Source organism: Schistocerca nitens, chromosome 1 (genome assembly GCF_023898315.1).
Source record: "Schistocerca nitens isolate TAMUIC-IGC-003100 chromosome 1, iqSchNite1.1, whole genome shotgun sequence".
NCBI lineage: Eukaryota > Metazoa > Arthropoda > Insecta > Orthoptera > Acrididae > Schistocerca > Schistocerca nitens.
In genome coordinates, this window is record NC_064614.1 from 432,804,089 (window position 1) to 432,817,551 (window position 13,463).

Consider the following 13,463-nt stretch of genomic DNA (forward strand, 5'->3'; position numbering starts at 1 on the left):
TTACAAACAAGAAGATGTGCATTATTCATAAAAAGTGATAACGAATTTTAAAATTACGAGATGTAGGTATTTCAAATTGAACGGAAAAAAAAGAGGACTATGGTGAGACCTGAACGAGCGATCCATGAACTGCACTAGGTTATCAAGCAACTACACTACACTTTATGTGTGTTTGTACAGGGTGCGGCAGTCAAACTACATTTATTATTAGTGCGCGGAAGCGTTGGAAGTAGTGGGGGGCGAGTAACCAAGGTCACCACTGCGCTCCCCCAACACAAAGCATTTCAGTAGCCATGGAGCAGTGGACTAAGCAACAATGGTCGTTTGCTGTGAAAGCATTCTACCAAAGCAGTAGCTATGTAGCTGCTCAGCTTTGTTTCCGGGTACATTTTCAAATTAATTGTAATAGGCCGGTGCCTTCGGTTAACTCAATAAAAACTTGGGTCGAAAACTTTGAATATGTCGGTGGAACAACAAGGAAAAGAGGTGGCAGAGCGAAGACAATGCGTACTCCCGAGAATGTGGAACATGAAAGAATTGCTGTGGGAAGAAGCACCTGGAGATCAGCGCGTAGACAGAGTGTTGCGCCTGGAATTTCTGGCAGGACTGTCTTAAGGATTTTGAGGTTAGACTTACATCACCACCCATACAAAATCGAAGCAGTTAACGCTTTGAATAATAATGACCTCATCGTCTGACAGCATTTATGTGAAAGTCTTTTGCAAATGATTGAAGAAAATGAGGAGCTTGTTCACAACCTCTGGATGAGTGACAAGGCACATTGTCACCTCAGTGGATATGTGAACAAACAGAACTTTAGATATTGGAGTGATCAGAATCTTCACCAACTCCATGAAAAACCCCTGCACTCAACCAACGTAACAGTTTGGTGTGCAATGTCCTCATCGGGAATAACATGCCTTTATTTTTTTGAGAATGAAAGAGGGCAATCTGTTACTGTGAATGCTGAGTTCTATTCAACAATGTTAAGGACATTCTTCATACCTCAGCTTCGTCAGTATGCAGTGAATGATGAAACATTATTTCAACAAGATGGAGCTACAAGTCACACAGCCCACCTGAGAATTATTGTTTTCAATGAAGTTTTTCCTAACCGGGTGATTTCCAAGAATGGAGTGGTTGCTTGCCGCCCCCCCCCCCCCACCTGACCTTACAGCTTGTGATTTTTTCTTGTGGGGTTACCTTAAGACCAAAGTGCACGAAGAATAACCTTGTAATGTTGGTGCTCTCAAAACAAGAGTAAGGCTGGAAATCAAGAGAATACCTCAGCATATGCTCCGTCACATGATGGACACCTTCATAATGTGTCTGCGAGAGTGCTGTGATCAAGAAGGATGCCATCTTGCTGATGTTATTTTCAAACAATGAAAAAATTTGTTGATATTTCTTAAATGCTTTTTAACGTAGAATAAGCAACATTTGTACACCTACAATACTTTGCACATCATACTTTTACTCATTAGCAGATAGCTAAGGATAGTCTGAAGGACATTCTTCATTACAGAGTATGACAAGAGGTAGTCAAAACTCTGGTGAAGAACATGATTCCAGATTGCACTTAGCTGCCCTCCCCTCCACATCCCTATATGCTCTGACAAGCAGCAATTTACCGTCCCCCAACCCTACCCTGCTTTTCCTCCCCCTCCCCTCCACCACCCAGATTGCTTCTCTCATCATGCACAGTTGCTTGCAGTCTGACCTCGGCAGCCAGAGACTGTTGTCAAGTGTGTGTGTGTGTGTGTGTGTGTGTGTGTGTGTACTTCAGGAGGTGGTTTTTGGCGAAAGCTATCATTTGTTTAGCAGTCTTTTTGTTATGCTCGTCTGAGACTCAACACATCCACCACTACATGGTCAGTAGCAATTTACCCTTATCACAATATTGTCATTATTTCATCCTGGATTTTACACTGCTCGATTGTCAGATCTCTGTATTTTGGATTTTTATTTTTTTGGAGGAACTAGTATTTATATTGTAAGAATACATATAATTATGCAGAACTAACTTTGATTCAATTTTATGACGATTGAAATTAGTGGATTAAAAAAATCAACAAACAAGAGTGACATTCTAACATGTCAGAACATAATACGCTTTCAAGTTTTCACTCACTCTCACTCTCTCTCTCTCTCTCTCTCTCTCTCTCTCTCTCTCACACACACACACACACACACACACACACACAAAAGCCGGTAAAATGTGGGTTAATACTGGTTACAATCACAAGTTAAAAGGGTAGTGTGTGATATTAAAGCAAAAAATGATGGGAAAGAATAGCAAAAAGAGGGTAAGAGAGTGAAAAAAGGGTGTTTCTGATGATGTTATTGGATATGTTTGAAATAGGAAAGAAGGAGGAAGAAAATGGCCTGTGATTTCTCAAACAAAGTATCCCTGCATCTATTTTAGATGATTTTGGCAAATAATAGAAACGCTACTCTGGACAGGGAACAGAACTGTCGTCCTCTCAAATGTGAATCAAATGTTCTTATCACTGAGGGGATGGCCTAGACTTCAGGGGAAGAGGTTCGAACAGCTTGTCAACTGACACACCTATTTAAGTCACCAGTGATGTGAGGTGCCGCATCTTGAGAAAGAAGATGGGAAGATGACTAAGTTTACAGTTAGTTACAATTTGGCAGGAGCTATTCACACTGGTAGATAGCTGGTCATTCACATTTACATAGAACACTGCATAAAGTTTTAACATAGCTGGTAGATAATATGGCTGCTTTAAATTATGACCTTCTCTCAAATCTAATCATATGAGGCAACAGTTTGTTGCGAAAGCTTGAATTTTGTGTGTGTGTTTGTGTTTGTTTGTGTGTCTATCGACCTGCCAGCACTTTTGTTCGGTAAGTCACATCATCTTTGTTTTTAGACATATATGTAGTACATGTGACACAACTGCAATCGGAGGTGGCAAGTGTGTGTGTGGTATAGATAACCCAGCTGGATCATATGTGAGACTGTAGGAATGGGAAGAGAGGCATAGAGATAGACTAGAACACTGGGTAGGTTGGGTTGGTGTGAGACATCACTTTGGTGGAATATTGAAATGAAATTGTGGTATAGACTAAAACAATTTTAGAAAAGCCTAAAGCACAGTTTTCACAGTTGCCAAGTAAGAAGAATTCAATATTGCAGAAAACCTAATCACTTGTATGACACAATTAGATTCCTTGGCAAGCTAGGTTTTTATTATGTTAATTTGAATTCAATCACAAAAATTCCAAACAAATGGTGAGAGGAAACAGGTTGTCCAATGGCCCACCATGTCACAAATGTCATCTTCTTTTGATAAACCTGATGATCTGACAGTCTCTTGTAGTGTACAGATAAGCCAACATTGGCTGAGTGAGAATGTTTCGTGTAATTAACACCCAATAAACAATGTCTGAAGACAGTGAGTATAGATACTTAATATACAATGGGGCTCTGTTTAGATCCAAAGGTTCCCTTAACTACAATATGGACGCAGTGGTCTCATCCTCTAGATATGCTTTTCCTGGACTTTTTATTATAAATGGGCAAAATACTTATGGTTATATCATGGTTCGTACTACAATAATTTAAAATTTTTCCACTGGGGTTGGTAAATACCCCAGGTATATAATACATGATTTTCAATTTTATATTTTAACTTTATTATGAAAATAAAAACTTGGAAACAATGCACCTTGTCAGTTAAGATTTATATGTCCACTGTTGTAACCAGTTTGTAGAAAATACATACATGGCTGGAACAAACTCACAGTTGGATATTGTGTTTTGTTGAAGTAAGGCATGTTACTATATTTTACTCATAATGAATCATGGCATATGCTTTGAAATGGGGCTACAGGATCGAGCACTTTTTAATTGAGATAGAGAAGAGTGATAGTGATACTAAATCAATTTTTGGAAATGGCGATGAGAGTGATGCTGATGTAAATGTGACAGGAAGATGTACAGGTCAGAGATGACGCGGATGTAAATGAATGTGAAGAAGACGATAATGGTATTCAGGAAACTAGTGTTCCTACTCTTGTATCTAGAAGTGGACAGGCCACATAGGAAAAAACACCACCTGATGAGTGAAGGAAACTTCCAGGAGTATGATATGTAAGACTGCACACATTCCACATTACCTTAGACAACAAATACAGACAATGGCATACAGTCTCAGATCTTTTATCACCAATCACATGCAAAATGTAATAGTAATGCATACTAATAACCATGCAGAAGGCAGTAAAATTCTAGACCCATATTTTGAATGCTGGATTGGACTTGACTTAATAGAACTACAGGTATTCTTCAGTTTAGTAATAATAGCTGGTTTACATAAGGCAAGTGGGAAACCTTTGAGCATAATTCGGTCAGATGAGTATGGCTTACCCATTTTATGAGCCACAATGAGCTTTACAAGATTTCATGATATTCTGATGCATCTCTTGTTCGATGATAAACTTGCATGTGAAAAAAAAAGCAGTTTCTGGATCATAAGCTGAACCTATATGGGCTGTGTTTGAAATGTTCATTGGTGCATGATTACATTTTATATCTCTGAGCCTTACATAACCACTGATGAGCACCTGTGTACTTTCAGGGGATGGTGTCCATTCAAGGTGTACATTCCTTAAAAACCTGGACAGTGCAGGGTAAAAGTGCACACTGTTGTAGATTGTGAGACCAATTATCTCATAAATGCACAACTGTATACAGGATAATCTGCTGAATGAAGAGAAATAAATAAATGGAAAGTGGTGGACACATTTCCACTGATAATTTTTAACAAGTTCTCAACTTAATTATAGCATGCCACAATGGTGTTATAATTTCAACAACATGCACTGGTCTCGCAATAAGTCACTATTATTTTTGTGAAAATATTTTACATTTCAATGTCACATAACTGCTAGAATCACTTTGGGGTAAAAAAAAAGACCCCATATAACATGTTTTTTGAGGGCTGATACCATGCAAGGTTAATTACATTTTGCAGGAGCATTCTGAGTTATTAGTTGAATATTCCGAGACAGGATTTTCACAGCTTCCCTAAAACCTAAATGATGGAACATTTTCTCGCATTTGCTGTCAGATAACACTGTGCAAGTATGATAAAAATTTAATCAAAACAACTGTTCAACATCATCAGTTGTAGTTGCTGCCATCACTGCTGAAAGTTGTAGCAGGTGCTGCTTCACTGCCTGGCTGTGTTAAGCTATGTTGAACTGAGCTGGTGTCCCAACTCTGTTGGCAAACTACCACCACTGTAGCACCATTCAACAGATGAATGAATCCCGCACTTTGACTGAGGCAAAGGAAGTTTGATCATATTGTTTCACGTATATGATTCACAGAATGAGCACACTGTTATAAAATGGCCCCCAGGTGTAGAGTAACGGTTTCCTTTGCTGCTTGAGGGACTGAAGGTTAATACCTGATGAATGGCATCCCAAAATGTTGCACCCACTGTTCAGGATGTATCATATTTGTATGGTCATGTTAAACAGCACAATTGTTCTTTATCTTACAAAATACAATGTATTTAGAATCTGCCTGAAAGTGAATGACACTGTATTCCCAAATTCAACTGACAGGCTTATGACAAAGAACACAAAAGGTGCTGTTAGAGCCGGCCGCAGTGGTCTAGCGGTTCTAGGCGCCCAGTCCAGAACCGCGCGACTGCTACGGTCGCAGGTTCGAATCCTGCCTCGGGCATGGATGTGTGTGATGTCCTTAGGTTAGTTAGGTTTAAGTAGTTCTAAGTTCTAGGGGACAGATGACCACAGCTGTTAAGTCCCATAGTGCTGAGAGCCATTTGAACCATTTTGCTGTTAGAGCAGTTCTGAGTTTCATGTAATCATTGAGACTTTTGCAGCCATTTCTTGACATATTGCCTACAGGCATTTATCTCAGGCTCCTTGACTGACTGCTGTTTGATTGATATTCTTGACATTTTGCCAGTATGAGTGTCTCACATTCTCAAAGGATTGTCTTCCACCATAAGGAAAGAAGAAAATTTCTTTGGGAATGCAAGCAAATTGTGCTAGTGAAATTTTGGATTATCAATCAAATACCAGAATAAATTTTCACTCTGCAGCAGAGTGTGCTCCGATTTCAAACGTTGTGGCAGATTATAACTGTACGCAGAACTGGGATTCAAATATGAAACCTCTGCCTTTTTCAGGCACGTGCTCTATCAAATGAGCTATCTGAGCATGACTCATGACCCATCCTCACACTTTACTTCTGTCAGTACTTCATCTCGCTTCCACACTTCACAGAAGTTCTCCCACATGCCTTATGGAACTAGCACTCCTGGAAGAAAGGACACTGTGGAGACATTGCTTAGCCATGTCCTAGGAGATTGTTTCCAGAATGAATTTTCACTCTGCGGTTGTGTGTGCACTGATTTGAAACATCCTGGCAAATTAAAACTTGTGCTGGACCAGGACTCAAACCTGGGACCTTAGTGGTTCGCAGGCAAGTGGTCTACTGACTGAGCTATCCCAGCTCAAATTCTGCTGCAGAGTGAAAATTCATTCTGGAAACAATCCCCCTAGCTGTGGATAACACATCTCCACAATATCCTTTCTTCCACGTGTGCCAGTTGCACAAGGTGTGCAGGAGAACTTCTGTGAAGCTCGGAAGGTAGGTGATGAGGTAGTGGCAGAAATAAAGTCATGAGGGGGGTTGGATAGCTCAGTTGATAGAACACTTGCCCACAAAAGGCAAAGGTCCCAAGTCCCAGGTCTGAGTCCAGTCTGGCATACAGCTCTAATATTCCAGGAAGTGTCAATCAAATAGCCACCAGCTGAAGAATGTGAAACAGGTGCCTCCAGGCAATACCCTACAATTTCTTCAACTAAAACAGTGATTAAGATATTGTATTTGTATTACAGAGCAGCAAGGTTCAAATTTTCAACAAGCTAGTGTGATTTTGATTGTCTGTGTGTTGCCTGAATTCCTTCAGGTTGAATGCACGGGTGGTTTCATGAACCAGCACTGTTTGACTGCACTGAGCTCATAGTCCTCCAGCTCTAATGACCTTGATGGCAATAGGATGAAAAAATCCAAACCTTCCTTCTTTCATTTTTTTAGTGTTATAAACGTAGAAGACTTGACTTTCTACTTTAGTGCACTGCAATAATCCCCCACCCCCTTCCTTTTTAAGTAGGGTCTCAACTGTCAAAACTAATCTTCAAGCACAGATGTCTAACATACAGTTCATAATTCTGAGCTTTCAGCTAGTGCCACAGAAAAGATATAGACATCTAGTTTCTGAAAGCGTTACATCCATCTTTTTTTTACGTGTGACAGTCATCTTTCCTTCTTTTACTGTGGTATGGATATGAAAATAAGCGTTTAGTTGTACAGGTAATTAACATAAGCTCTCCTACAGGCATGATTTGCTTGACAGAATGATACAAAAGCTGCAAAATAGTGGAACGCCTGGAAAAAAAAATTACAGAGACATGAAGTAGGTTGCACATGCAAAAACAAACATCCACAGTCCTGAGCAAGTCTTCAGTGAGACAAAACGAGACACTGTTTTCAAGACCTTGAGGTTTAGTGATAGGGTAAAATTTTTGTGTGCAGAAACATAACTCTCAAATTTATTTATTAAAAAAAAAAAAAGAGAGAAATCAACTATACCTATCTAATTCACAATGCAAACAGACTTACTGTTGGACAACAACTGTGCTAACAGCAATGGCTGCAATCCCTGACTGGCACCAACAACTGCTGGAACCTCTTGGGATGTGGTCTGAGGCATTGCCACTGTTGCTACAGATGGCGAGGGCCTGTTTACACCAGCAAGCAGGTTTGGACCACTCCGAGAACGTGTGCGTACAGCTTTCATCTGGTTCTCCTGGAATAAAAAAGTTGTCTGTCAGCTTTAAAAAGATTTTACTTAATTATTTCCTCTATATTAGGACATACGATGGAACAAGGAAACAAATAGCTTAAAATTAAACTAATGAAAAGAGCTGAACAAATAAGATGGTTGGAAGCCTCAGGTTCTACTTTTCCTTCAAAACGAGGAACAAAAATTATCTTATATTCCACTTATCAAGTATTATTTTGTGGCTTCTGTCAGCATTGTCAGGTTTTTTTTTTCTGTGTTAAATGGAAGGTCAATCACACATATTTAAAAAACAATAATTTATCCAACATTGATTCCTGTGATTTCTTCTTAATTACAAATATTCTTTCTCACACTTGTATTCACTGAATTATTTAGTATAACAATTTGCATTCTTCTGGTTAAGTATGGTGCAAAACAGCTGTCTGTAACAGCATTAAATTTATAAAGCTTAAATTATCCAAAATAATGACTTTCACATCCAAATACTTTGGAAAATTCAAATCAAAAAAATATAACGGAATACTAACTGGTGCCCCGACGTTACTTGAGGTTTCTACTGAGCAGAGAAGGGGAACGGGAGCGGAATGAGCAGGAAGGCACCAAACAACACTTCAAATTATTCTAAATGAGCACTAAATTTTGCGGAAAGATATTAAGATGAAATCATGATTCTTGAATCATGCATAATACGTTAACAGAGAAGGGAACTACAACGAAGCTTATCAGGTATTTTGTAACAAAGTCTTAGGAAAACTAAATATAACAAGGAGTTAAAAAAACTGCAGTACAGAATACAAGAATGCTACTAAAGGGTGGAAAGTGGGAATAATTTAAAAAATAATGAAACAGCATGAACTAGATCAAAACGCACGGAGGACTTCATATCAGCTGATTACAGAAGTAATTTTGCTGTGAAGTCAGGATCAAGTGGTGAAGTTGTGTAGCAATTGTTCTAAGGAACAAACAGAAGATGAAACTGAAAGCTTATCTAATATACTTATCACTTACACACTCACTCACTGGTCATACCGGACTCAAGAGTCCATTACCACCGCAACGTATTTTTGCCATCTGTCCCTGTCTTGGGCTATTTCCTTTCATTCACCTTCAATACCTAGGCTCCTCAAATCAGCCTTCACATTGTCCTCCCCACAGGACGTTTTCCCTCTAAGTGCCCTACCAGTACTCTGCACACTGCCCTGCCCTCATCCATTCGAGCTACGTGACCCACCCATCGCAGCCTACGTGATTTAATAATACTAATTATGTCAGGGCTTGAACAGAGTTCGTGAACTTCTTCATTATGCAGTTTTCGCCACTCTTCACTAATGTCATCCCTTTTTGCTCCAAAAATTTTCCTCAAAATTTTGTTTTCAAATACTCGAAACGGCTTTTCATTTTGCACAGTGAGAGACCATGTCTCACACCCATACAGCATAACTGGTAGAATAATAGTTTTGTATGTTCTAATCTTTAAATTATATGAATATAATAGAGGGAAACATTCCACATGGGAAAAATATATCTAAAAACAAAGATAATGTGACTTACCGAACGAAAGTGCTGGCAGGTCGATAGACACACAAACAAACACAAACATACACACAAAATTCAAGCTTTTGCAACAAACGGTTGCTTCATCAGGAAAGAGGAAAGGAGAGGGAAAGACAAAAGGGTGTGGGTTTTAAGGGAGAGGGTAAGGAGTCATTCCAATCCCGGGAGCGGAAAGACTTACCTTAGGGGGGAAAAAAGGACAGGTATGCGCGCGCGCGCACACACACACACACACACACACACACACACACACACACACATCCATCCGCACATACACAGACACAAGCAGACATTTGTAATGGCCTTTACAAATGATCATATGAGGTAACAAGTGAAATTTGTGACTGGAGTGAGGACTTTTTGGTAGGGAGTTCACAAGATGTTATCTTGGTTGGAGAGTCATCATCAGATGTAGAAGTAACTTCAGGAGTGCCCCATAAAAGCGTGTTGGGCCCTTGTCATTCATTTTGTATATTAATGAGCTTGTACATGATATTAATAGTAAAATCACGCTTTTTGTGGATGCTGCAGTTATTAGAATGAAGTACTATCTGAAAAAAAAGCTACATAAATATTCAATCAGATCTTGATAAAATTTCAAAGTGGTGCAGAGATTGGCAAGTTGGTTTAAATATATAATATCAATGAGTCACTGTTGGAATCAGCCAACTTGTACAAACATCTCAGTGTAACACTTTGTAGGGATATGAAATGGAATGTTGACTGGAATACTCTCTTTCAAATTCTGAATGTGGCAGGGGTAAAATACAGGGAGCGAAAGGCTATTTACAATTTGTACAGAAACCAGATGGCAGTTATAAGAGTTGAGGGACATGAAAGGGAAGCAGTGGTTGGGAAGGGAGTGAGACAGGGTTGTAGCCTATCCCCGATGTTATACAATCTGTATATTGAGCAAGCAGTAAAGGAAACAAAAGAAAAGTTCGGAGTAGGTATTAAAATCCATGGAGAAGAAATAAAAACTTTGAGGTTCACCGATGGCATTGTAATTCTGTCTGAGACAGCAAAGGACTTGGAAGAGCAGCTGAACATCTGATAAATCTGTGGCTGATGTGGGAAATTTCTGATGTGTCGACATGGGACTCCAGTGCTGTGACAAGAGAGAGGGGGTGGGTTATCAATGGAGAAGATGTTGACATGTGGAGGCTACATCTACCAAAGGGACTCCATCGAATCAGAGTGATGGTGTATGTTGAGAGTGTTGTGCAGTTGATGTGAGTTACTAATTTATTAGCTAGTATGATCTTTGATGGGTGTGACAAGTGCCATGACTGTCCTTGTTGGGCTGGAGGCCGAGAGGAGGCAGGAATGCTGGTTACCGATCCATTGCGGGTCATGGTTGATGTTGGTGTACTTGGAAACGTAGTCACACAGTCCAGTACTGTTGTGTGGAATTCATGTTGTGAAGAAGCACTGAAGTTGTTGGTGATAGTTGGAGTTGAATAGTGGAACTGACAGTGGTTGCACTGACACCATGTTATGTTCGATTCCTCCATAGTGACCCAAATGTGGCATTGTAGAGCATCTTCAGTCTAATGTAAGTGTGTGGTAATCGAGTATGGGACCAGGTGATGTAGTCAGTGGAGTCAGTAATGTAATGTGAAGATCAGCAGCACACGGTGATCAAGCTGCATTACAGTGAGCCATGTGGAAGGGATGTGGTGTCACTTGCTGTCCAGGCAGAGGAGCATGACCAAAGGTGCTAACAATGGGAGAGCCAGATGGTGAGGAGACACATGGTGTACTGTTGTGTGTGTTTTGTTGCATGTCCAGGATCATTGAAAAGCATAGATGCTGGATAGTGACGGAAATATGCTTTGTCAGAATTCGGGTATGCATGACCTCTTGGCAAGACTGGGGTCATGCATGTGCTGCCACATTCATCAAAATGACAGTTGTGTCTCAAGACCATGAGTTGCTTACATGTCATGGTGAGGGCAGCAGATAAGTTTTTAGTACATTGTGGGAGCAACACGATCTCTGTACAAAGTGCGTCTGATGACGCAAGGCAGTCGGCATAGTGTTGGTGAATCACCAAGAACTTGTCAACTGAGCAGGCACAGTGCATGAGTGTGTAAATTGATTTATGATTGTCTTCCTGCTGTTTGTCTTGAATGGTTGATGTACCAGGTAAGGCAGAAATGAAAGGGCAAAATTCCTGGGATGTAGTGGCTTATGTTACAGTACAAGGGGCAAGGTGTTATAAAGGAGAGGTGGAACTGAAGTAAGAAATCCATCACTAGGTCTGGTTTTATGTCATTATGAGAGAATGTTCATGAGAGAACATCAGTTTATTGGAGACTGAGGGCTGCCCATGGCCAAAACTTCTTTCTGTGTGTAATATTGAACTCATACAGAAAGTAAGCTCAGGTCAGTATATGTCTGAGCAGATCCAATAGATCATCATCACATAGCTCTGAAATCAGTTCTAATTAGTCTTTGTGGGATAAGCAACTAAATCAGCCATTGCTAATTATAGGCTGGAACTCAGTCATTACATAAACTATGATGGAATGAGGGTTGTAGCACAGAGCATATATAGTGGGACAGTGTTTTAAGAGAGTTATAGAGTTAAAGGTGGCAGAAAATCTCATGAATCATAACACTGGGCACCAGTTCAGTAGGACCTGGGATCCTGCACTGGTGTTGCTGAAAACACCATGGGGGCAGCAGCAAAACTCCGAAAAAAAGAAGAACTGAGGGTGTGGCCATGGTGAAGAAACTCCAGAGAGACCACCAAGTGTGCCATACTGATGAGTGGAACATCACAGGGCACATCTAGCAGAGCAGATCACCGAGGAACACCTAGAACTACACATGACCAAAAATGGAATGACAGCATGCAGACGGGTGCACTGAATCAAAGATAAAACACCAATAGTCAGCCTGTTACACTGGATCAAAAAGGAAATCATTATGAATGTTTTTGGTGGGAGTGGATTGCAAAGATAACACGTGGAATTGCACCAGACCAAAAAAGGAACCCCAAATTGCTGATATATGCACCAGACCAATGAGAGAATGCCTAATGACTCTACTAGTGAGAGCGGATGGCAGACAGAATGCGATAAGTGCAGAAAGTTATATTCCTACATCTAAGCTGTTGTGATAAGATATACCCTAGTCAACATTCCCAAGAGAGAGCATGACAGAGAGAGAGAGAGAGAGAGAGAGAGAGAGAGAGAGAGAGAGAGAGAGAGAATGTCTGCTTGTGTCTGTGTATGTGCGGTTGGATATGGGTGTGTGTGCGAGTGTATACCTGTCCTTTTTTCCCCCTAGGGTAAGTCTTTCTGCTCCCGGGATTGGAATGACTCCTTACCCTCTCCCTTAAAACCCACATCCTTTCGTCTTTCCCTCTCCTTCCCTCTTTCCTGATGAAGCAACCATTGGTTGCGAAAGCTTGAATTTTGTGTGTATGTTTGTGTTTGTTTGTGTGTCTATCGACCTGCCAGCACTTTCGTTCGGTAAGTCACATCATCTTTGTTTTTAGATATACTAATTTTTAAATTCCTAGACAGTAGCCGTAATGAAAGTAATCTATTCAGTGAGAAGTAGCACATTTCCTGCCTGTAATCTCTTCTTCAGTTTGGATTCAATCTCATTTCTCGAAGTGATGTCCACGCCTAGATACTTAAATGTGTTTCCTTATTCAAACTGCGTGTCTCCAACTCTTAACATTTCCTGATCTCTTGCTGTTGGCATTCTAGTAGTAACCGGGTATTTAGTTTTGTCCTCACTTATCCTTAGACCTACATCTTCACTAGCCTCGATTAATGCATTCACATTTGCTGTTACAGATTCTTTCCTATCGCTAATGATGTTTAGATCATCTGCATACCCTAATATCTTAATATTTCCATTTAACTCCACACCCTCTGAATTATCTGCTGCCATTCATAAAATATATTCTAGGACTAAATTAAAAAGTAGCGGAGACAGGGCATCTCCCTGCTTAAGTCGTTCTTTATTACAAATTCTTCTGACTCCAGTTTCCCCACGCATACTCTACCTTTTGTG

General features: G+C 40.2%; 1 protein-coding gene across 2 annotated transcripts in view; it reads right to left on the bottom strand.

Moving 5' to 3' along the window:
* LOC126251169 (MLX-interacting protein) overlaps nucleotides 1-13,463 on the bottom strand; it is a 420,910-nt gene that overhangs the window by 96,631 nt on the left and 310,816 nt on the right. For both annotated transcript variants that reach the window (XM_049951617.1, XM_049951618.1), the window contains exon 9: nucleotides 7,691-7,877. In XM_049951617.1, the coding sequence (XP_049807574.1) occupies nucleotides 7,691-7,877 (187 nt within the window). The remainder of the gene's footprint in view (nucleotides 1-7,690; nucleotides 7,878-13,463) is intronic.